The 21,905-nt window shown below is 42.1% G+C and overlaps 1 protein-coding gene across 1 annotated transcript; it reads left to right on the top strand.

Moving 5' to 3' along the window:
• Positions 1–7,829: 7,829 nt before the first annotated feature.
• On the top strand, positions 7,830–17,908 carry LOC124102315 (glutathione S-transferase alpha-3). Its single transcript, XM_046458588.2, has 7 exons — positions 7,830–7,983; positions 8,357–8,464; positions 11,355–11,406; positions 11,965–12,097; positions 14,603–14,744; positions 16,698–16,829; positions 17,681–17,908. Exons 2-7 carry the CDS (start codon positions 8,378–8,380, stop codon positions 17,798–17,800), a joined length of 666 nt encoding a protein of 221 aa, XP_046314544.1. The 5' UTR covers positions 7,830–7,983; positions 8,357–8,377; the 3' UTR covers positions 17,801–17,908.
• The last annotated feature ends 3,997 nt before the right edge of the window (positions 17,909–21,905 follow it).

The raw sequence follows: 21,905 nt of genomic DNA, 5'->3' as shown, positions 1-21,905 counted from the left end.
TATATGTTTATATTGCTCTTGTATAGTTGAAAAGTCTCTCTTGCAGGGTCGGGCGGCGGTCTACCTACCTTGCAGGCGCAGGCGGCGGCTCTGATCTGCCCCTCCTCCAATTGGTATGACGTGTCTACCACGCCTGCGGACCCCTGGGCCTGTTCTGCCAGTCGGTCGCAGGTGTGCCTACCTTGCAGGAGCGGGCAGTGGTTCTGCTCTGCCCTTACTCCAATTGGGGTGACGTGTCTACCACGCCAGCAGGTCGCTGGGTTTATTCTGGGTGCGGAAGGCGGCTCTGCCCCTACTCCAATTGGGGTGACGTGACTACCGCGCCGGAGGGCCGCTGGGCCTGTCCCGGGTGCGGGCGAAACCTCTGCTCTGCCCCGACTCCAATTGGGGTGACGTGTGTACCATGCCGGCAGGCCACCGGGCCTGATCCACCGGTCGGTTGCAGGTCTGTCTACCTTGCAGGCGCGGGCGGCGGCTCTGCTCTGCCCCTCCTCCAATTGGTGTGACTTGTCTACCACACCCGCGGACCGCTGGGCCTGATCCAGGCGTGGGTGAAGGCTCTGCTCTGCTCCTACTCCAATAGGGGTGACGTGCCTACCACCCCGGCCGGCCGCTGGGCCTGTTCCACCGGTTGGTTGCAGGTCTGCCTACCTTGCGGGCACGGGTGGCGGCTCTGCTCTGCCCCTACTCCAAATGGGGTGACGTGTCTGTCGCGCCGGAAGGCCACTGGGCCTGATCTGCCGGACTGTCGCAGGTCTGCCTACCTTGCGGGCACGGGTGGCGGCTCTGCTCTGCCCGTACTCCAATTGGGGTTACATGACTACCACACCGGCGGGCCGCTGGGCCTGATCCGGGCGCGGGCGAAGGCTCTGCTCTGCCCCTACTCCAATTGGGGTGATGTGTGTACCACGCCGGCAGGCCTCTGGGCCTGATCCGCCGTCTGTCGCAGGTCTGCCTACCTTGCGGGCGTGGGTGGCCCCTCTGCTCTGCCCCTACTCCAATTGAGGTTACGTGACTACCACGCCAGCGGGCCACTGGACCTGTTCCGGGGGCGGGCGGCGGCTCTGCTCTGCCCCTCTGGCTTGATGACAAAGTGAGAGAGACTCGGGTGTTTGTGACTCACTTTCTTTACCAGGAGACCAACTGTTTCTTTTGCCGCTGGTATCGATGAAGTTCTCTCCTCCGCCGCTTTCTGATGACATCAGATCTCTGCCATGTTGGTATCCCATGCGAATGGCAGCATTTCGTTCCCTTTGCCGGGTGACCAAAGCAACGGGTGAGTCCTCACCGGCCCTCACAAGCCCCGTCTCAGTCCTGTTGCCACTGCCTATGAAGGCTCGGTTGGTATTTACCTCCATAGTATTCAGCAGGACCCGGACCGAGAAGCAGTTTCCGCGGGTTCTTTAGCCCTGGGCCAGAGCAGTTCCGGGAGCCGGAATTCGGCCGCTCCGTGCTCGGTGTATGTTCTGACAGGAGCAGGCTCCAAGAAGCAGTTTCCGCGGGTTATTTAGCACTGAGCCTGAGTAATTTGTCTGCAAGCCGCAGGCGAATGGCAGCCTGAAATTACCTGTTCTATGGCTGAATGAGCTTCGATCAGACAAAAGCAGGGATGGTGACGTCAGCTCTCCAAGATGGTGGCCGCTGGCTTCCTCTGTGGTCTGACCGGTGTGGAGAACCGAATTGGACCGCTTCCTTCCCCCGTCTCAAACCCAGAATTCAGCACTGAGTACGGTGATTGCGCTGCTGGCAAAAGCCCGCAGAAACTGCTGCGCTGTATCTTTGCGTTGCTATCTCCTAGTTTCCCAGTGCGCGCCGCAGACTCTAGCCGCCGCGGGGCGATTTGCTGAAGAAGCAGCGTGACCCTCCGTGCAGACAAATCTCTCGCGTTTGAGCCCCCGTAGCTGATCCTCGTGCGATGAAAATCCTTCCTCTAGGTTTTGGAGCACCCCAATTTTGCTGGAAATTCCTAATAAGATAGCTTTTAACCGGTCTAACTCGTCATTCTCCCGCACAGTGACGTGGTACACGGGGGTAATGCTCTCCCTTCGCCGCCTTCTTCTTCCTTCCTGTTTCTTTGTTTCTTGACTTACCTTTTTTTTTTTTTTTTGGAGTTTCTATAAATTTCTCTTAAAACTGGAAGTAGATACAGAAAATTATTTCTTGTTCATTCAAGACCATTATAGGCTTTTAAACTTGAGAGACTCCTCTCTGTACATGATATGGAGAAGGCAAAATTTCTGAGTTTGTCAGAGACACAGAAAAGTTTGATCATAGACATTTGTAAACTTACATTAAATACATCAATAAAAGGGCATGAGCCACATCATATAGCTGCCCATCTTGTAGTTTGCTTCACCTTCAGAAACAAAACTCAGTGATTTGTATGTCCACCTGTGTCCATGGTGCAGTCATGATTCAAGAGTGGATATCACTAGAGACAAGGGAATAAAAGTTACAGTTATGGTGTTTCAGTATCTGAGGAAATGTCTACTTCTTCACTTTCTCCTTGTGCCATCAGAGCATAACCTTGTGTGCCTTCTCACCTGGAGGACACCAGGGCCAATTACCATCATCCACCATGAATGGGCTTCTGGTATAATAAAGTTTATAAATAACAGAATTCTAATACAATGGATAGGAATCAGCCTGTAGCCAATTTTAGCCAAAACTCTGGTTTCTGATTTAACTTCTTTGATATGTTTGCAGTTATGTTGTCTATGATATAGGGTTGTTGTGAGGATTCAATAAGATGCAGACATTTGAATCAATTAGTTTTATTCTCATTTTTTTTTATGTCTCATCTTAAGGTTGCCTCCTCAGAAGGGTTTCCTCACCATCCATGTAGAGGGCTCACTTGCCCTTTGCCAGCAACTGCTCAATATTCAATACTCAATCATAGACTCAGTTTAAATTCATTCACATCCTAATCAGAGGCTGTAATTAATTTAATATTTAATCACCCCTCCTTTCCTTATTTCTTCCTTCCTTCTTTCTTTTTTCTTTCTTCTCACTAAAATGTGTATTCCATGAGGTTCAAAGGAATATACATTGTCTCTTTGACCATTGTACCCTGCAACGATGCAACAACACATAGATTAAGACTCAAAAACAATTTCCTGCATCATGAATAAATTCCTCCAATTCAGAGGAACTGGCTCTAGGCTCTCTCCACTCTTGATCACATAGGGGACCCAAGGATAAATCTTAACCTCTCTGGACTCCACTGCATTCATCTGTAAAGTAAGGTCACTGGATATATTGAGGTGAAAATGGCCCCCAAATTTTGATGCTTGCTTCTTCAATTTTTGTTTTCTTACAATAACACTGGAACAACCAACATAAGGGGATCCTCAGAAGGGAACCTGGATGGGACTTGCAGAAGAGCAGCAGTAGTAGAGAACAGTGCATGCACATCCCAGGAGCCTGGGGCCAGGCTGCCCCTAAGGTGCACAATAGCCTCCCTCCTGCAGTGTGGGAGGTGTTTCTCCATGAAATTCCCCTCCCTGCACAACAGCTTCCCAGTGGTAACCTGACAAAAGGATCACTGGAAGACAGGAAAACAGAATACAAGGAGCACCATGTCTGGAAGGGCCCCTTGCTGGGAGGTCCAGGGTGGGTAGAGTTGACCAGTGAAGGTGTCATGAGGGAAGAGACACTGACACAGACTGGCAGAGATGTACTGGGAGAGCATCTAAGAGAAGAAGGAAAGGAGCATCACTAGAGGGGAACACTGGGGATGCCCTCCTGGAGGGTGACCCAAGCTGCCCTGCCCAGTGGTGCCTCTGCTGCCTGGTGTCAGACTCAGGAAACTCCTCACAGCTTTCAACATAAGGCTGTGCTCTGGGGAGGGGAGGGCTGTGGTTGGGAACTTGTTATTTATTTTGTGCAGGTTCTGACCTTGTGAAATGAGGCAACATTGAGTGGATTATGTTGTCCATCATGTTGACAAAGAAGGTAGATGAATCATTAACTAAGAAGATGGCCACAGGGAGACATGAGCCCTGAAATGACAGAGGATGGCAGGCTCTGGAAGATAGTTGCTAATGGGAAGATGGGCTTGGGTTTCAGTGAAGAGGTCACTTTGAACTAATAGAACTAGCTTGGCAATGATTTTCTTGTGTATTGGACCTGGAATATCCCCAAAGTCTCCTGTGTTCAGAGGTGGACTTTGGGGAAATCATTGAACCATGAAAGCTCTGGGGATTATTCCATCCATGGCTGCATGGACTACTGACTGGGAAATGGGACCTAGGCAGAGGAAGCAGGTCACCAGTGGTGTGCCTGGAAGGGTTCATCTTCTCTCAGTTCCTTTCACCCTCTCTGCTCCTCAGCTGCTGTGGGATGAGCAGCTTTCCTCCACCGTTCCCTTCCACTGTGATGTTCTGCCTCACCTCAGGCCCAGGGCAACAAAGCTGCTGAACATGGACTCAATCCTCTGAAACCATGAGCCAAAATAAATCCTTTCTTCTCTAAGTTGTTTTTGTCAGGTACCTTGGTCATAGCAACGAAGAGCTGACTAGCATATATTTTATTGGTTAAGAAATAAAAGTTCAAGATTCAGACAGAGAAAGTAGAGCTAGAGGGTAGGCAACTTGAATTTTGAAACTAAAATTAGAGAAGAAAATAGCCAAAGGAAAAACCAACCAGAGATAGAGATTTTTTTTTTTCTGACTTGTTTTGCAGTGTTTATTAGTTTATTCTGAGGAGTAGGGATGAATGTGGCCAAGAGGGTTAGAACAGTACAGAGATAACCCTGTCTGTAAGTAAGAGGAAACATGACAGAGAAGACAGAGGTAGCCAAGAAGGATAGAGAGCAGAGGGGTGCACTGTGGAATAACTGTATACATTTTAAATCTGCAGGTTTTTATTTGACACTATTACTTTTATTATCATATTTGGGAATATAGTTGACTTACAATGAAGTGCACATACTTAAGTGTACAGTTGGATTACACTCATGAACTCATCACACAATCAAGATGGTGAACATACACATCCTCATGCCCTTTTGTAATCAATTCTTCCTGTACCACCTTATACCACTGACCTGCTTTTTGTCACAATAGATTAGTTTCAATTTTCTAGAATTTTAAATAGCTTTTAAGTACTGCTAGTAGTTCCTCTATTTTTGTCAGAGTCAACCAAGGATCTGAGTCTCAATCACTCACAGCAGTTGGGCTTTAAACAATCACAGGCTGCCAACCAATCAGACCATATCTCCATAATCCAAATTCACCATTGCATGGTACCTCATCAGGCAAAGACCAACTGCAGCCAATTGGGTTGTTTCTTTAGGTCACTTCATTTTCTCTGTTTATAAATAAAACCTGTACATGGGGGAGGGCATTCTGCTCATCTTTGATATGGGCTGCTGCCAGGGTCTGGATCCCCTCTGCTCTTAGAAATAAGTGTTTAATATAAATGGTCTCAGGTTTTTGTTTTTTTTTTTTTTAACAGTTTCCAATGGACATTGTAACAAATCTCACAAGCTGCATGGCCTAAACTATACAAAAAATTTTCTCACATATTCTAGAGGTCAGATATCTGAAATAAAGGTGACAGCAATTTTGTCCCCCTCTGCAGACTCTGAGGGAGAAGCAGCTCCACGCCTCTCTCCCAGGTTCTCACAGCTGTCCTTGGTGTTCCTGGGCTTGGAGCTGCATCAGTACAGACTGAAGGAAATGGACAGTGGAAAAGGAAGCAAAGAGGAGCCAAGGGATGAAGGGGAAGGGAACGGGGAATGAGAAGAGGAGGTGGAAGACACCAGAAAGTGTTAAGGGCAGGTGAGGAGGACTTTCCACATCAGCCTTTGCTGAGGCAATTTTTAGTTGCTTTTCCAACTTTTAGTTTATTCCAACACAAATTTAAATTTGGTAAGAAAGTGATCTCTGTCTTGCATAAAACTCATTGCCCAGGCCAGTGCAAGGCCTTGTAACTGTCACTCCATGACTGAGCACCAGAGGGTGCACTGTCCAGCACAGAGTGACCTCCCTGGGGCTGGAAGGACTGCAGTCCTAGGTACACAGCCTCCACAGTTCTCAGGAGACTTTCCACAGAAGAAACTGAGCCCAGCCTTTTAACCTCCCCCTGTCCACGTCACAGACAGAGCCCACTGCCCTATACCTCTGCCGTCTTTGGGAGCAGAACTTCTGGGAAAGGTTTTCTGTAGCCACTGTCTCCATTTCCTCTTCTCACTTCTCCTCCACCCACTCTAGTCAGGCCACCTCTGTCCCTTCAACTCCACTGCAGCTGATCTGTCCAGATCACCAGTGTCTAAGTTCCCAATTCAATCTTCCCTCTTCAGTGCTCACACTCCTCTCTTGGATTCATGAGGCCATGCTGTCTGTCCTGAGTACCCCGGACTCCACTGTCACATCCTCCTCAGCCTCCTTGGCTGGCCCCACTCAGCTTCCCTTCTCCTCCCCTATGCCCTCCCCACAGGCCATCTCCTCAGTCTGTCACCATCCTCCAGAGTTTGGCCTCCAATGTTAGGTTCCAGAGACCTTTTAGTTTCTGTCTTGCGCTCTGTCTTGTGACATTAGTGTCACAAGGACAGTCAACAGCCCTAAAGAAGAGCAGACATATCAAGGAACTGAGATCTGTTGCCACCTTTCAGGAAGGAACTGAGGACTCAGCCAACAGCTGAGTGAGGGGGCCATGTCTGAAGTGGACTACCAACAATTAATCCTTCAGGTGACAACAGTACCTGAAGGTTAAGTGACTGCAGCCTTCTGAGACATCCTGATGCTGAATCTCCCACTAAGTTGCTCCCAGATTCCTGATTTCCATTCACAGATTGTGAGCATAATAAATGCTTGTTGCTTTAAGGCACTAAACTTGGTGGCAATCTCTGCAGCAATAGATGGCTAGCACACTCATGCTTTCACCTCTCTGACCTCATCTTTCAGTGCTTCCTCTCCATGATCCTACAACACCGTCCTTCCTTCTTCCTGGTTTGAAAAACACCAAACTTGTTCCTAATCAAGTTCCCTGCCTTCATCTTCCTTCTGGCTGGGGTTGTCTTAGCCTGGATCTTCACATGTTAGCTTCTTCTCTTGTTCAGGATTTGTTTTTTTATGATAGCCTCTATGCCTAAAGCAATTCGGGGAACACAATGGGTGATCTGTAAATATTAAATAAAATAATGAATGAAACTAGGTAGATATCATTTAGTAGAAACATAATCCTTGAGAAGATTCTACCAATTTCTGCAGTTAATTCTGAATATTTTTCTAGTAGTTACCTTTTGTTGGCTTGTTGACTTACAATATTGCAACTGTACTGAAGGTTCCCAGGACAGAGTTAAAGAGTTCAGAGAAAAGTTGAACAAAGGTTGTGTGAGAAACTTCAAAGACCCAATGTATCAAAGTCTACAAAGATTCAAGTTGTGCTGATTCATCCTGACCCATCTAAGTGCAAGAATACACTTACAAGTGCAAGACTCATATTAGGAGTTGTGGAAAATTCATCACAGAAACATGTGCCAGTATATTTCCACATTCCAGTGTGTTTAAAAATTTGGGGTGGCTGTTTTTTTGACGCAGGGGTTGCTGTTAGCATAAGTCACAAAATGTTCTGAGTTCTGTAAATCTACAGAAAATTTGCCGATTAGAAAGTCTTATGTTCTTATATTTTTAGTTACTTTTCTTAGGAAAAGCTCTGATGCAGATGCCTTTAAGTCCTGATGCACCGGGTTCTGAACAATTGTTGTATTCAGTCTGGCAAGGCAGTGCCAAGTCTCAGTAACTTGGGCATTAATTACCCCAGCTCCCAGCTCGGATAGTTGGCGACACCCACTGGGGTTGAGTTACACTCACCTGTTCCTTTGTAATTCTACCCCTTTTCCCTTTTGGGGATAAAATATTCAATGGACCAGCCTCCCCCAATAAAACCTCAGCTTGAGGTGTGCTCTCTTTATTGCCTGCCTTGCCTCCTTTGTGAGAGAAGGGTCAAAGGAGCCGTCAGTGGAACCCAAAGAAAAAGGTATTTCTCTATCTCTGCATGATCATTTCGTGACAGCTCAGTACACCTGGAGTGGTCCAGACTGGTTTAGTCATATGTAGGAGGCAACCCCCTGCCCCACCCCCCAGAGAACAGGGGAGATGGAGAAATGCATTTTTCCCCTGGAGGACACAGGGTGATAACATTCTCTGGAGAACAGTTTTTAAATTTCTTAGGTGGCCTCAGACAGAGTTGTCTTCCACTAGCAAAGCTAACATGAGACTAGTCAAGTGTTGGCTGACTATGTGAATCCCAAAATTAGTGATTTATTTTAAAAGCCAACTAAGAACAAGTGAAGTAAGGTTTTCTTTAGGTTTTGCCATAATAACAGTTTCTTTCACTCACTCATATTTAGGAAAACCCAGATACTGCTATCATGGCAGGGAAACCCATTCTTCACTACTTTGATGGACGGGGCAGAATGGAGAACATTCGATGGCTCTTGGCTGCAGCTGGTGTAGAGGTAAGTTCTGAGTTAGATCATTTCAAGTTGGATCATTTTAAGTTGTTAGATACTTTTCTCACATAAGCTAAGTGATGTTTCTTAGATACCATGTCAAGAATTGTGTCCTAAACAACACTGCCAATAATTAAGATACAGGCTTAACTAAATAAATTGTCAGTATTCTCATCAAAGAAGATAAAATTAATGTAAGAAATATACCACAATTGGTGGACTTTATTTGGATTTAAGGTTAAACACTATAGAACATAATTTATAAAAATTAGAAACATGATTACTGATTGAATATTGCTGATAGTTATTATTAGTGTTTTTGGTGAGATAATATAGTTATTTTTAAACAGTTTCTGTATTTTAGAGAAACTAATTGAACTATTTAAGAACGAAAGAGAGTCATGTGTCATTAACAATGAGGACACAGTCTGAGAAACATGTCATTAGGCAATTTCATTGTGCAAACATTATAGAGTGTACCAACACAAAACCGGGGTGGGGGTAGCCTCCTATATTCCTTGGCTACATTCTGTGACCTGTTGATGGTAAGCCACACACCTGTGTGACATGATACTGTACTGAATATTGTAGGTGATTGTAACACAATTATAAGCATTTGTGTATCTAAACATAAAAGAAGCACAGAAAAACATGGTACAAAAGAGGAAATTTGAGACACCTATATGCAGCACTCTATCAGTGTAAAGTTCTCAGGTCTGACAATTGCTCCAAGTGAGTCAGTGAGTGAGTGGTGAGTGAAAGTGAAGGCCCAGGTCACTACCCAATGATTTGGATGTGAAAAGTTCCCAAAGGGTGTGTCCCTACCCTGAGGCACCACTGGGTGTAGTGGAACTGTTTAGAGGTGGGGCCTAGTGGGAGGAGTTCTGTGGCTGAGGGCTTGCTTTTGAGGGGGTTGTGGGAATGCAGCCCCTGTGTCTCTCTTGGTTTCCTGACAGCCAAGAGGTGAGTGGTTTGCTCCCCCACGTGCTGCCTGCCATGATGTTCTGCCTTGCCACCAAGCAACACGGCCAAATGACAAGGGACCAAAACCTCTGAAACAGTGATAACCAAAATTAACCTGTCCCTCTTTAAAGTTGATTATGTTAGGTATTTCTTAAGATAATGAAAAGCTGATTTAGAACAATGCACACTTTATGAATCTGCACACACAGGCTATACTCAATTTATTAAAATGTTTTCCTTTCTCAATATTAAATTAACCTCAGTTTACTATAAATTTTTTACTTTACAAACTTTTATTTTTTTAACTTTTTGACTCTTGTGTAATACTTAAAATGCAAATATATTGTATAGTTGTGTAAAATATTTTTATTCCTTGTTCTCTAAGCTTTTTCCATTTTTTATTTTTATTTAATTTTATTTTTTTAAAACTCTTCCATTAAAAGTTAAGAAGCAAACACAAGTTCAGAATCAACAATATCACTGTCTTCTTCCTCCCCATCGTGTCCCACTGGAAGGTTTTGGGGCAGAAACATGCATGGATCTGTCACCTGCTATGATCACAGTGCCTTCTTCTGCTCTAGCTACTAAGGATCATTCTGATGCTTGCAATGAGGAGGCATCACTGTTCAGAATTATGTGCATGGTGGATTGCTTGTTTTGCTTTTTGTTCATTAACAAATACATAACTTATTTATAAATATATAATTTACTTGGAAGCAGATAATGTACCATGAAAAATTCTTACTATTAATGAGAAATTTGTTGTTTGGAGTATGTTTTCAACTTTTAAAAAATTTATTTTTAATACAGGCAATTCTCAGTGATCATAATTCTATATTATTTAAACACATTAGCTGAAATGCACAGAATTTTTTAATATTTATTTTTTTAGCTTTTAGGTGGACACAATATTTTATTTTTATATGGTGCTGAGGATGGAACCCAGTTTCTCATGCATGCTAGGCGAGTGCTCTACCACTGAGCCACAACTCCATCCCCACAATTTTTAATTTTTTTACAGTGCAAGGGATTGATCCCAGGGCAGTGTGTATGATAGGCAAGTGCTCTACCACTCAGCTACACCTGCAGTCCTTGTGTTTTCAATATTTTGAAGGATCTTATGGAGGTCTTCAAAGGCTTCTACTAAATGCTTCACTGAATTTTGTTCACCGATGTATTCACTAATCAATGGGAAATTTTCAATTCTTTTATAGTCTTATGGGACCATCTTTGTGTACAAAGTTAGTGATTGACTGAAACATTGTTATGGGGCATGACTGTGCATGAAATCCAGGACGAGACTTCCGTTAAGCTATTACCAGAGAAGAAGAGTGAGTGGGCACCTAGATGAAAGCCTGTTACTACCAGTTGATAATTGTTGAATTTGGTGAGGCATAAAGGAGCAACAATATACTCAGTTGTTTATTTTTATGCATGTCAGAAATTCCCATTAAAAAAAGATCTAAACTCTACCATATAAGAAAATGAATGCAATTATACTGAAAAATTATACTAAAAATACACACCACAATTGTGAGGTGGGCAGGAGGGAGGAGACAGTAACAAACTGCCTATTAACCATTGGAACCTATTCATTCAGCATAATTGTGTGGGCACCTGTAAAGAACCAGGTTTTGTAGTAGGTCCTGGGGATACACAGTGAACTAGACAGATGAGGTCCCTGCCCTTGAGCTGCCCACACATCTATGATGGATGGGATCAAGCATTTTTCAGGGTTGTGACCCAGGCATTTTTCCTGATACATGTACTATAAATTTCCAGATAGCCTTGACCAGACTCTTTGATAAATATGTCCAATCTCAAAAATCTTACCCCCTTCATATCACACGTAGACAAGAGTGATTCAAGCTGACAAGCATGCAAGGCGATAGAGTGAACTAATCAGGACTCATTTACCTTTTCTGCTCTCCAGTTTGAAGAGAGATTCATGAAAACTCGAGAAGACTTGGAAAAGTTAAGAAAAGGTAAGAACAAATATCTTAATACCTCTTAAGAGGGTTCCTAGTAGAAGATTGAAACACCAGACAACACTCTTGTATCTGTGAGGATGCTAGTGCTGACAGAGGAGAGGTAGAGAGTGGTTAAAATGTGAGACCTGGCAACTCTCTGGGGGCTCAAGAGTGAGACCATTGTGAGTCCTTGCTAAGGAACAAACTCAGGGCCCCTGGCATACCCTCTCCTTGTCTTCTTCATACGCTGAATGGAATTGGCTCCTGACTAGTCACAGGCTCTCCAACTTCTTGTAAAATATCCCTGAAGATGAGCTAAACACACAAATATTCAGGGACACACAATGTGTATGTATGGATGGGAAATTTAAACAGCTGTGAGACAAGAGGTTAAAAGTAAAGCAGTTGGATAAGTAAAAGAAGAAAACAAAAACTAAAAATAAATTGGTGTCTTACTTGAAGATTTACCAAGTGATAATTTTTCCTCTTGTATCTTCAGTCATTTCCACAACTGTTTTACATTGTGGACATGAGTGACCACATTTCATTCTGTTTGTTTTCTCCTTCCACAAGATGGGAGTTTGATGTTCCAGCAGGTGCCCATGGTGGAGATCGATGGGATGAAGCTGGTGCAGACCAGAGCCATTCTCAATTACATTGCTGCCAAATACAACCTCTATGGGAAGGACATAAAGGAGAGAGCCCTGTATGGTATATTTTTTATTTTAAATCAACAGATAACATGGGAAGGATTTAGGTCCTTCCTTAAGTGGGATAAACCATGGCTGGGGGATCATGAACAGCACCAGGCTGACTCTGGGCATATTGCAAAGTTTCTTTAGTATGAATGTGTAGAACACTCATATCCACAGTGATAGAATGTACATTAGTAGTTTCTGAGATCAGTTTGGGAGAATGCTGTGGAGATTCAGGAAGAGTAAGCATGGAGTGGATTCAGGGCAGTGTCATGTAGAGAGGATGCGGTTCATGGAGTTTTGCAAATCCTGAGGAAATATGAATTCAGGAAGATGGTGGAATCCTGATTCCATTTGCTTAGCTTTAGAGGTTAAAGTCTATGCAATAGCTTGGGACAGGGGAAGGATTTGAGTGTCTATACTTGAAGGCCTGGGAAGGAGATATCTAAAGCACCTGATTTTCCGTTTCTAGAAAGTACAAAACTGACAGGCAGGAACCTAAGCTACCCTCTTCTTGTATAGATGGGTCAAGTTGATGAGGGTTGGTGGAGTCTGGTGTCAAGACATGAAGGTGACGCAGAGCATTTCATGTAAACTTGAAGAAGCCCACTGACTCAGCACTGGTGTTTAGGTCTCCTCCCTCCTTGGCTGGAACTGCTTTATTGAAAATAAAATCTTGTTTGGAACTGTGGAAAGTTCCTCAAAAAATTAAAGAGTTACCAATAACCCAGCAATTTCAGTACTGGGAATATACCCAAGAGGAATAAAATACATCCTGAGTGGTATTTGTACACAAATGTTCATAGCTCATTATTCATAATCCCATCAAGTGGAAATAAACTAAACATGCAGTGGATGAATGGATGAAGGAAAGTTCTCTAGTCATACTGGAATAGTATTTGTTGTGCAAAGAGATGAATTACTAATGCATGTGGCAACATGGATGGACCTTGACAACATTATGTCACATAGAAGAAATCAGACTTAGGAGGCCACATATTGTATGGTTTATCTAGCATGAATGTGCAGAACACTCATATGTACAGGGACGGAAAGTAGATTAATGGTTTTGGTGCTGGTAGGAGAGGTGGTATACATGTTTTTGTAAACCATCCAGCATGGTAAAAATGTTGTGAACTGGAAAGTGTTAATATTTGCAGATTTCTGTGAGTGTACTAAAAAAATTCACTGAATAGTAGACTTTAACTGAGTGACAATTATGATGTGCACATTTGTCAATAAAACTGCTTTTGAAAAAGAATTTTGGAAAGCCTGTTTGAAGCAAAAGAAATGAGGCTCTCCTATACTATACACATACTATAACTATATAAAGAATTGCACCAAATCTTGGGCAGGGGCCTCAAGAAATGCAATCATGATCAGCATTGGCAACAGTACATGGAAAAGGTTAGGGAACATGATTTATGAGAAATAATTGGGAGCACGTGATTTCTAACATTGAACATGGAAATGATCCTGTGCTATATGATAGGAAGAGCGAGGGAGAGGGACTTGTCTGAGAGGCTGGGCCAGGGACTCTGTCTTCAGTTTACCTATGCACGGAGAGCATAGCCTATATGTACTACCAGTGTTTACAGACACCAAGTTCTCTAAAGACCTTAATTTGTGATGTCCCAGTATACTCTTTGGAATCGTATGTGGTCAGGTGTATAACAAAAATTTAGACATGTCTTCCCTGTAGGTTGCTCTAAGAAATAAATGTTAATCTATAAATAAAACCCAGAAGATTGTAACTGGATTTTGAAGGGACCCTACTGGAAGTGAATTATTTTGCTATTGTATGATGCACTCTATTTTCTTGGATTTCTTTTTTTAAATTGATTTTTAAAAAAACAAATGATGGTGGAATGCATTACAATTCTTATTTCTTGTATACAGCACAATTTTTCATATCTCTGGTTATATATAAAATATGTTGACACCAATTTGTGTCTTCATACATGTACTTTGGTTAATGATGTCCATCACATTCCACCATCCTTGCTAATCCCCTGCCCCCTTCCTTTCCCTCCCTCCCCTCTTCCCTATCTAGAATTCATCTATTCCTCCCATGCTCCCCCTCCCTACTCCACTATGAGTCAGCCTTCTTATATCAGAGAAAACATTCAGCATTTGTTTTTTGGGGATTGGATAACTTCATTTAGCATTATCTTCTCCAACGCCATCCATTTACCTGCAAATGCCATGATTTTAATCTCTTTTATTGCTGAGTAAAATTCCATTTTGTATATATGCCACATTTTTTTAATCCATTCATCCATTGAAGGGCATCTAAGTTGGTTCCACAGTTTAGCTATTGTGAATTGTGCTGCTATAAATATAGATGTGGCTGTGTCCCTGTAGTATGCTGTTTTTAAGTCTTTGGGGTATGAACCGAGGGGAGGGATAGCTGGGTCAAATGGTGGTTCCATTCCCAGTTTTCTGTTTTCTTGGATTTCAAAACTATAAAATCTGTGACAGAAGGCATTTGACAAAGTACTTTTTTTTGCTTTCAGAATTGATATGTATTCAGAAGGGATGGCAGATTTGAATGAAATGGTCCTTGTTTATCCATACCTTCCATCTAGTGACAAAGGTGGAAGACTTACCCAGATCAAAGAGAAATCTAGAAACCGTTACTTTCCTGCCTTTGAGAAGGTAAGTGGAATTGGTTTCACCTATAGGACACCCTCTAAATTGAAGATTGACAGGATGAAACTGGGTCAGCCTAGTGTCCTTCTCAACTATATTGCCACCAATACAACCTCTATGGGAAGAACATAAGGAAAGAACACTCTATGGTATTATTTTCTATTCTTATATCAACAGGGGAAGGATTTAGGTTATAACTTGAGTGAGAAGGACCAGGGCAGGGGGATCATGACCAGCATCAGGCTGGGCCTGAGCACAAACACTGGTTTTCTCTTTATGTGGGTGAGGCTTGCTTGTTGATGGGACAGTCTAGTGGAAAGGAGGGAAGAGTCATCTAGAACAGGATGCAGTTCATGAATACAGCACAGCGACGGAGTTTAGAGGGCATCTTAGTCCTAACAGGTTATCTTAGCACTTAGAATTGCCATATGAATAATGCCATAGAGGGAGTTCTATGCAAAAAATATATATTTCTCATAGTTCTGGAGACTGAGAAGAGACAGGTCAAGGACATGGTGGATTGGTATCTGGAAAACTTTGCTTCTTGGTTCAAGAATGGCTGACTTTGGGCTGTGTTCTCCTATGACAGATGGGTCCAAGGTCTCATTATAAGGGCAATAGTGCCATTCCTGGGAACTCTTCCCACAGGACCTAATTATGTCCCAAAGGCCCCACTTAACAGCATTGGGATCACAACATGTGAGTTTGGAGGGACTCAGATATTCTTTCCTTAACAGAAGCAGGAGAAAAACAGTGCCTAGGATTCCTTGGACATTGACCCTCACTTCCAGAGGGCCTTCTTGCATACTGATCTAGTACCCTGGCACTCAAGGCATTGCATAAAGATAGACTATGAGGAAGTCTTGCACTAGTGATACCAAGTTGAAAGTTTTAATTACTGGGAATCAAACTAGAATTCTCTATGTACAGGATTCATAGTACACAATTAGCCCTTGGGCGGTGGGAAGTTCTGAGCACACTGGAGGTAAAGCTAAAAGAGTGCTTTAAATTGTAGCATAAATATGATGTTGTGTTTTGTTCTTGAACCAAGCATTGTTCATACTTCTCTGTGTAAACTTAATTTGATAGGGTGGCTGACACAATATTTTGTTTAATTGGTAGTGCCATGGGTTTTTTCTTTATTCTTCCTCATTTCAATATTGCTGAGATATTTATACAAATATCACATATTACCCAAAAATTCTTTTGTGAAAATTGTATTACATTCAGAAATTGAGAGAAAGTTTAAAGAACCCATAAGTATGCATCTCTGAGATAGCAGAATTTACATCATATCATGTCAACTCTATCATGTGTCCTTCTCTCCACTCCTGTCTCACCACATATTACTTTTCCCATGCATTTCAGACTAAGATGCAGATGTCAGTGCAGCTCACTCCTGTATAATGCAGCATATATTTCAGACCATCATGCTGAAAGCCCATGTCACAAAAATATGATGATTCAAAGTCACTTTAGATCCTAGACACATAACCAAGACATTAAGAAATCAGACAAGAGGAAAAACAGAGACACTGAAATGATGTACACATAGGGAAAGCATGCTTATAAAAGTGGAGATACTGTGTACAGAGACTGGAGAGAAAGGAGAGTGGAACATCTGTTGCTCAATTTAGAGTGTAGGGCAGATGGAAACATGGCCCAGCAGATGCCACGCCCTTAGCATGTGTGGAAGATGGAGGGCATGGTGAGCAGTGTGAACAACACAGGGATGTGGGGATGAGAATAAAAGGATCACGCAGGATTTCACAGAGGAGGGAGCAGTGACCCACTTCTGATTCTCCCTCATGAGTCAGGGCCTCCATAAAGATCTTCTGGGTAGCTCCACACCTTCCCAGGAGGCAGCAGTTGGGGAGAGTTGAGCTCAGAGGCTCTGGGACAAGCTGGGGCCCCAGTCTGGCTATGTGTGTTCATGACCTGACTCCTCCCATTCTGCAGGTGTTAAAGAGCCATGGGCAAGACTACCTTGTTGGCAACAGGCTGAGCAAGGCTGACGTTCTCCTCACTGAACTTCTCTACAATGTGGAAGAACTGGACTCCACAGTTCTTGCCAACTTCCCTCTACTGAAGGTGCTCTCTCTCAATTCCTCATAGAGACCCACACCTCCCATCAGTAATGTAATATCTAAACACTGGGGCTGGTGGTGTTCTGACTTCTAGCCATCTCTAGGCTTCACCCTCCCTTCTTTGGGCTCCAAAAAGATCTTCTAGGCCCTGGTTCTGAGGAAAGAAAAGAATCTTGGTATACAAGGAATTTTTAAGGTGGATGCTACTCTAAGTATATTTGGCTTTGTATAATAAGTGAAACCAAGGGCCCAGCTTTCTCCTCCCAGCCCCTATTCCATTTGGATTCTAACCATGACTTCCTTGGGAATCCCCTCCTCCCATGTATGCCCTTGTCTTTCCATGTTGAACAAGTCTCCTTCCATCTGTTTTCCTTCCTCCCCCTCAGGTTCCCAGCCTCAAACATTATATTTCACTCTGCAAAAACCCACCCTCAACAATCCCATCTTTATCTCTCAGTGTGATAATTTGTAGTGACTGCCACCTGGATTTGATGGTCTCTTTCTATCATCGTTTCTAACTCAGTTTTCCCATATCTTCTTTTCACTCTGTTTGAGTGATTCTTTTATCCACATGTGTCAGGCTCATGTCACATATTTTTCTTATATCATATAGTAGCAATGAATCTACAGGATTAAAGTGTAAGGCAGATGAGAAGAATGCTGGAATGGAATATAGTTTTAAAGAGAAGTTGGGGAAATTGACATTGAGCTTTATTTTCTAGCTCTTATCTTTTTTTCTCATTCATTGTGTTTCCCAGACAGCATGCTGTGCTGGTGGAGGGATTCAGACTTCCTGATTGTGTTAATGGGTGTTGGTTTGGGCTCTACTCTGAGGCTTGTTCTTCTGCATTGCAGGCCCTAAGAACCAGAGTCAGCAACCTTCCCACAGTGAAGAAGTTTCTGCAGCCTGGCAGCCAGAGGAAGCCTTTGGAGAATGAAGAATCTGTAGAAGCAGTAAAGAAGATTTTCAGTTAAATGAGGCAGACATGGAGACATAGCACATACAATACTGGGCTTTATCCAAAAGATGATCTTGATTACTATGAGGCTAATAAAGTTTTCCAAAGTTTATGTGCTAATTTAGTTAGAAATGAACTATGTAGTCTTCTTTGCAATGTAGTCTATTTGGTTTTGGTCAAGTTGATAATCATGATCATCTTCTGGGATATCTTTTTAAATTTAAATAGAGAGAGAAACTTTCTTAGGCTCTGATTTAATTTTTAAAATGTCTTATAACATCTGTCATGTAGTATCTCAAAAATTAAAGTACAGCTAGGCATGGTGGTAGAAATTTTCCTCTGACACTCTAGCTTTTGCAAAAATATCTTTTTTTTATGTTTTGCTACCTTTCTCACCAAAATACACAAAAACAACTTATAAAGAACCAATTCTTTCTACTTTTACCCTGTTTATTCAGTCTATATTTATGTCCAGCATAAAATATTTTGTGTTGCTGGAGCCAGATATCAATGATGAAAAAACCTGATACATTCTCTGCATCATGGCAATGGTTCTAGTGAGAGAAAGAAACAAAAAAAAAATAGATAAACCTAATCTAAAATCATATATACCATGTGTACCACCTTCCTAAGACTGCTACAAGAAATTCCTACAAACTTGGAGATTTTAAATAATGAAAATTCATTTCCTCAGAGTTCTGGAGCTAAGTCTAAAGTCAAGCTACAACTGTTCTATGGTGTCTCTGAAGGCTTCAGGGAAAGATCCTATTTAGCTTCTTCCTAGTATCTGATAGGTGCTGGCAATTCTTAAAAGAGTTTTTGGAAAAAAAAAATTAAAAATGTCGCAACACTCTAATCCCTGCCTTCATGGTCACAGGACATTCTCCCTGTATACGTTGTCTGTCTAAATTGTCCTCTTCTTACGGGGATACCAGCAGTTGGATTAGGAGCCACCCTTACCAGTATGACCTCAACTGAATTATTTCTGTAGAAACCCTTTTTCCATATAAAGGGTTAGGACTTAAACAGCCTTTTGTGAGTACATAACTTCTCCCAAAACACCATGCTCAGATAAGCTAATGCTGGGAGTTCACCATCAGTAGACATCTGCTGGGATCTGCAGGCCAGACAAGTTTCTCAAGGAGAGGAGTATATCCCTCTGAGGTGAGATGAGCAGAAGGAACAATCAGTATACATGGGTGGCACCAGCATTGGGCAGCAGGGGTAGAATCCAGGCAGAGGTCAGCACAATCAGTGGCCAAGAAGAGGCCAAGCACCAAGTATCCGAGGAAAGAGAACACAGCTGCTCTCAGGGGAGCATTAAAGCTTAAGACAGGGAAGAGTGACCCTGAGGGGACACCAGGGAACAGGGCTCAGAGTATGGAGTAAAGACTTTGAATACCATAGAAAAAAGTTAGATTTTGTGGTGAGGAAAATAGAAAGTCATAGAGTAAAACCACACACCTTATCTTGCCAAAATGACATAAAATCACATTTAAAAACTGTTCTTTAAAGTAACTCAGAACAATGACATTTTCCCCCACTGAGAGTCTCTTACCCATGTTGAAAGATAAGTTTAGGCACATTCAAATTTTAACAGGTTTATTTCAGTAGACATAAATTCATGTATCTGGCATTAACAAACCAAAATGATTAGGCCACTACCCAGGTAGATGTGAGAGGAAATCTTTATAAGGTAATTATGGAAACAAGAACAGGAAAACATTTGTTTGGTTAAAGTGTAAAATCACTGATTAGATGTCAGCAGTCAGTTTCTGATCAGATGAGGTTTAGTACACCTTCCTGATGAGTTGGGTTTCGGTTTACATACATGAGAGTCAGGGACCTGCAGCTCTCTCATCCTAGTGGCCTCCCTATTAACCATTCTAAATACCACATTAAATCCAGTAGCCTGGGGGTTTACTCCATTCCAGGAATCAAGTAGCTCAGAGACTAATACCTGAAAATCTGAATGGTCCTCTGCTGCTATCTCCACATACTGCCCAGTCGTCTCAGAGATTTCCTGATCTGAGGCTTGGTCAAAACATTGTCCACCATTTTTCCACCTGAGCAGGAGCATTCCCATGCTCCACGTGAAGGGAAGGAAGAAGAGGTCTCCTTCAAGTCTGCAATCTCAAAATATAGATTGAGATACATAGTTATTTGTCCTATGGCAAGCCCATGGGATCTAGGGAATTGAATCTCTGGCTTCGTTACAGCTAATCATTTTTTTAGTGTAAGCCTCCCCACAGATGGCTGTGGTAGGGCAGAGGGTGACCTGGGACTTTCTGGCTCATACTTTTAAAATATTTATTCAATGTTGGGTCAACTGAGACCAAACCAGATGTTCCTTCCTAGACAGCTTCCTAAAGTCTTTCCAGTTCCCTTTACACATTTACCTGCTTGCTCTCACCTGGAGACTTTTCAGGGAATTAAAAGAAAGCCTCTGTTAAATGTCTTTTCAATAGTATATTCTCAATCCGCCTTGGGGACAGAACAAAGGTATTTTGCATGGTGATGTACATGAGTCTTTGGGAGTCTGAGGCAAAATTCTACATTTTTAATCTGGAATGTTTCTCAAAAGACTGTTTTTAAGGCCTATTCCTCAGCTTGGCACTACTGAAAGTTGGTAGAAATCTTTTTTAATTATTTATTTATTTTAAATACATGACAACGGAATGTATTACAATTCATACACATATAGAGCACAATTTTTCGTATCTTTGTATAAAGTATGTTCACGCCAATTCATGTCTTTATACACATACTTTTTTGCATTACAATTCTTATTACACATACATCACCACATTTTTTCATCTCTCTGGTGGAAATCTTTAGAAGGGGGACTTTTACCTCCCTGGAGGTGTGGCTTTCAACAGGACTGTAGGAAGCTCATCACTTCCCTCCCCTCACTTCACCTTCTCTCTCTCTTTCCTTCTTGGAAAACCCTGAGGTGAGCAGTTTGCCTCTGACACATGTCCTTGCCAGCCATAATATACTGGCCCACCACAGGAACAAAAACAAAAAGGCCTAGTGAACACTGACTGAAACGCCTGGAACTGTGAGCCAAAATAAACCTTTCCTCTTTTAAGTTGATTATCTCAGTTCCTTTGTTACAGAAAGGGAAGCTGACTAACACACTCTAGAACAAAGATTTTTTTTAACTCATCAGATTCAGCACTCCTTAGCTTATTACATACATTTAGAATTTCTTTTTATCCTGGAGTGAATTTCCTAAGATTTACTTCATTGCTCTTTGTGCTGGGAATACAAGATTGAGGAATGCATAGTAAGCCACAATGAAAAAACTGAACACAGGGACATTTTATAAAAATCACAAAGTGACTGGATATTTGACAATGATTTATGACTGATTTGCTCCACAGCTTTACCATCTTTATCTGACACATCATTTATATTAGTTAGAAAATAAGAAGAAATATATTTTTAATTTATGGCATATATGAAGATTTATATATTATATTTATCACAACAGATATTAAATATTTTTAATGTTTCTCCTGGTAGTCTGTGATATAAAAATATAAAGAAATCAACATTTGGTTTTTAATCTTTATATCCATCATTTTCAACGAGAGGCTATATGTTCATGTATTTGAGGTAAAAGTGGATGTCAACTTATCTGACTGAACTAGGGGGGTTAGTTCAAGATGTGAGGAAATATGAAGGCTAACTTTTTAGTTTTTCAAAATATCTTGAAGAACAAATGTATACCAGCAGTGAATAAGCATATTTGCCCCATGAAGAAAATGGGTCTTGATATTTATTTATTTACTTACTTATTTTTGTGGTACTGGGGATCAAACCCAGGACCTTGTGCAAGTGAGGCAAGCACAGTACCAACTGAGCTATATCCCCAGCCTGAAAATGGGTTTTGAAAGGAATATAATCTATATTAACTCCAGTAGTAAGTTAAAGGAGTTATATCTCTTTGGTGGTTCTGGTATCATGGGGACAGGGTGATATTAGCTATATTTCTAATAGCTAGAAGAAAGGCTATACTTCCCTTTGGAAGTATGTGTACTTGGTGGATTGCTTAGTCTTTAAGTCTCAATTTTCTCTATTGAAAATAGAAATGGTTATGTTTACCTTTGTGGGCT

Source organism: Marmota monax, unplaced genomic scaffold (assembly GCF_021218885.2).
Source record: "Marmota monax isolate L192 unplaced genomic scaffold, Marmota_monax_Labrador192_F-V1.1 WCK01_AAM20220418_F8-fsc00191, whole genome shotgun sequence".
In the NCBI taxonomy this organism is placed as follows: Eukaryota; Metazoa; Chordata; class Mammalia; order Rodentia; family Sciuridae; genus Marmota; species Marmota monax.
This window is presented reverse-complemented; position numbering and strand designations above follow the sequence as displayed.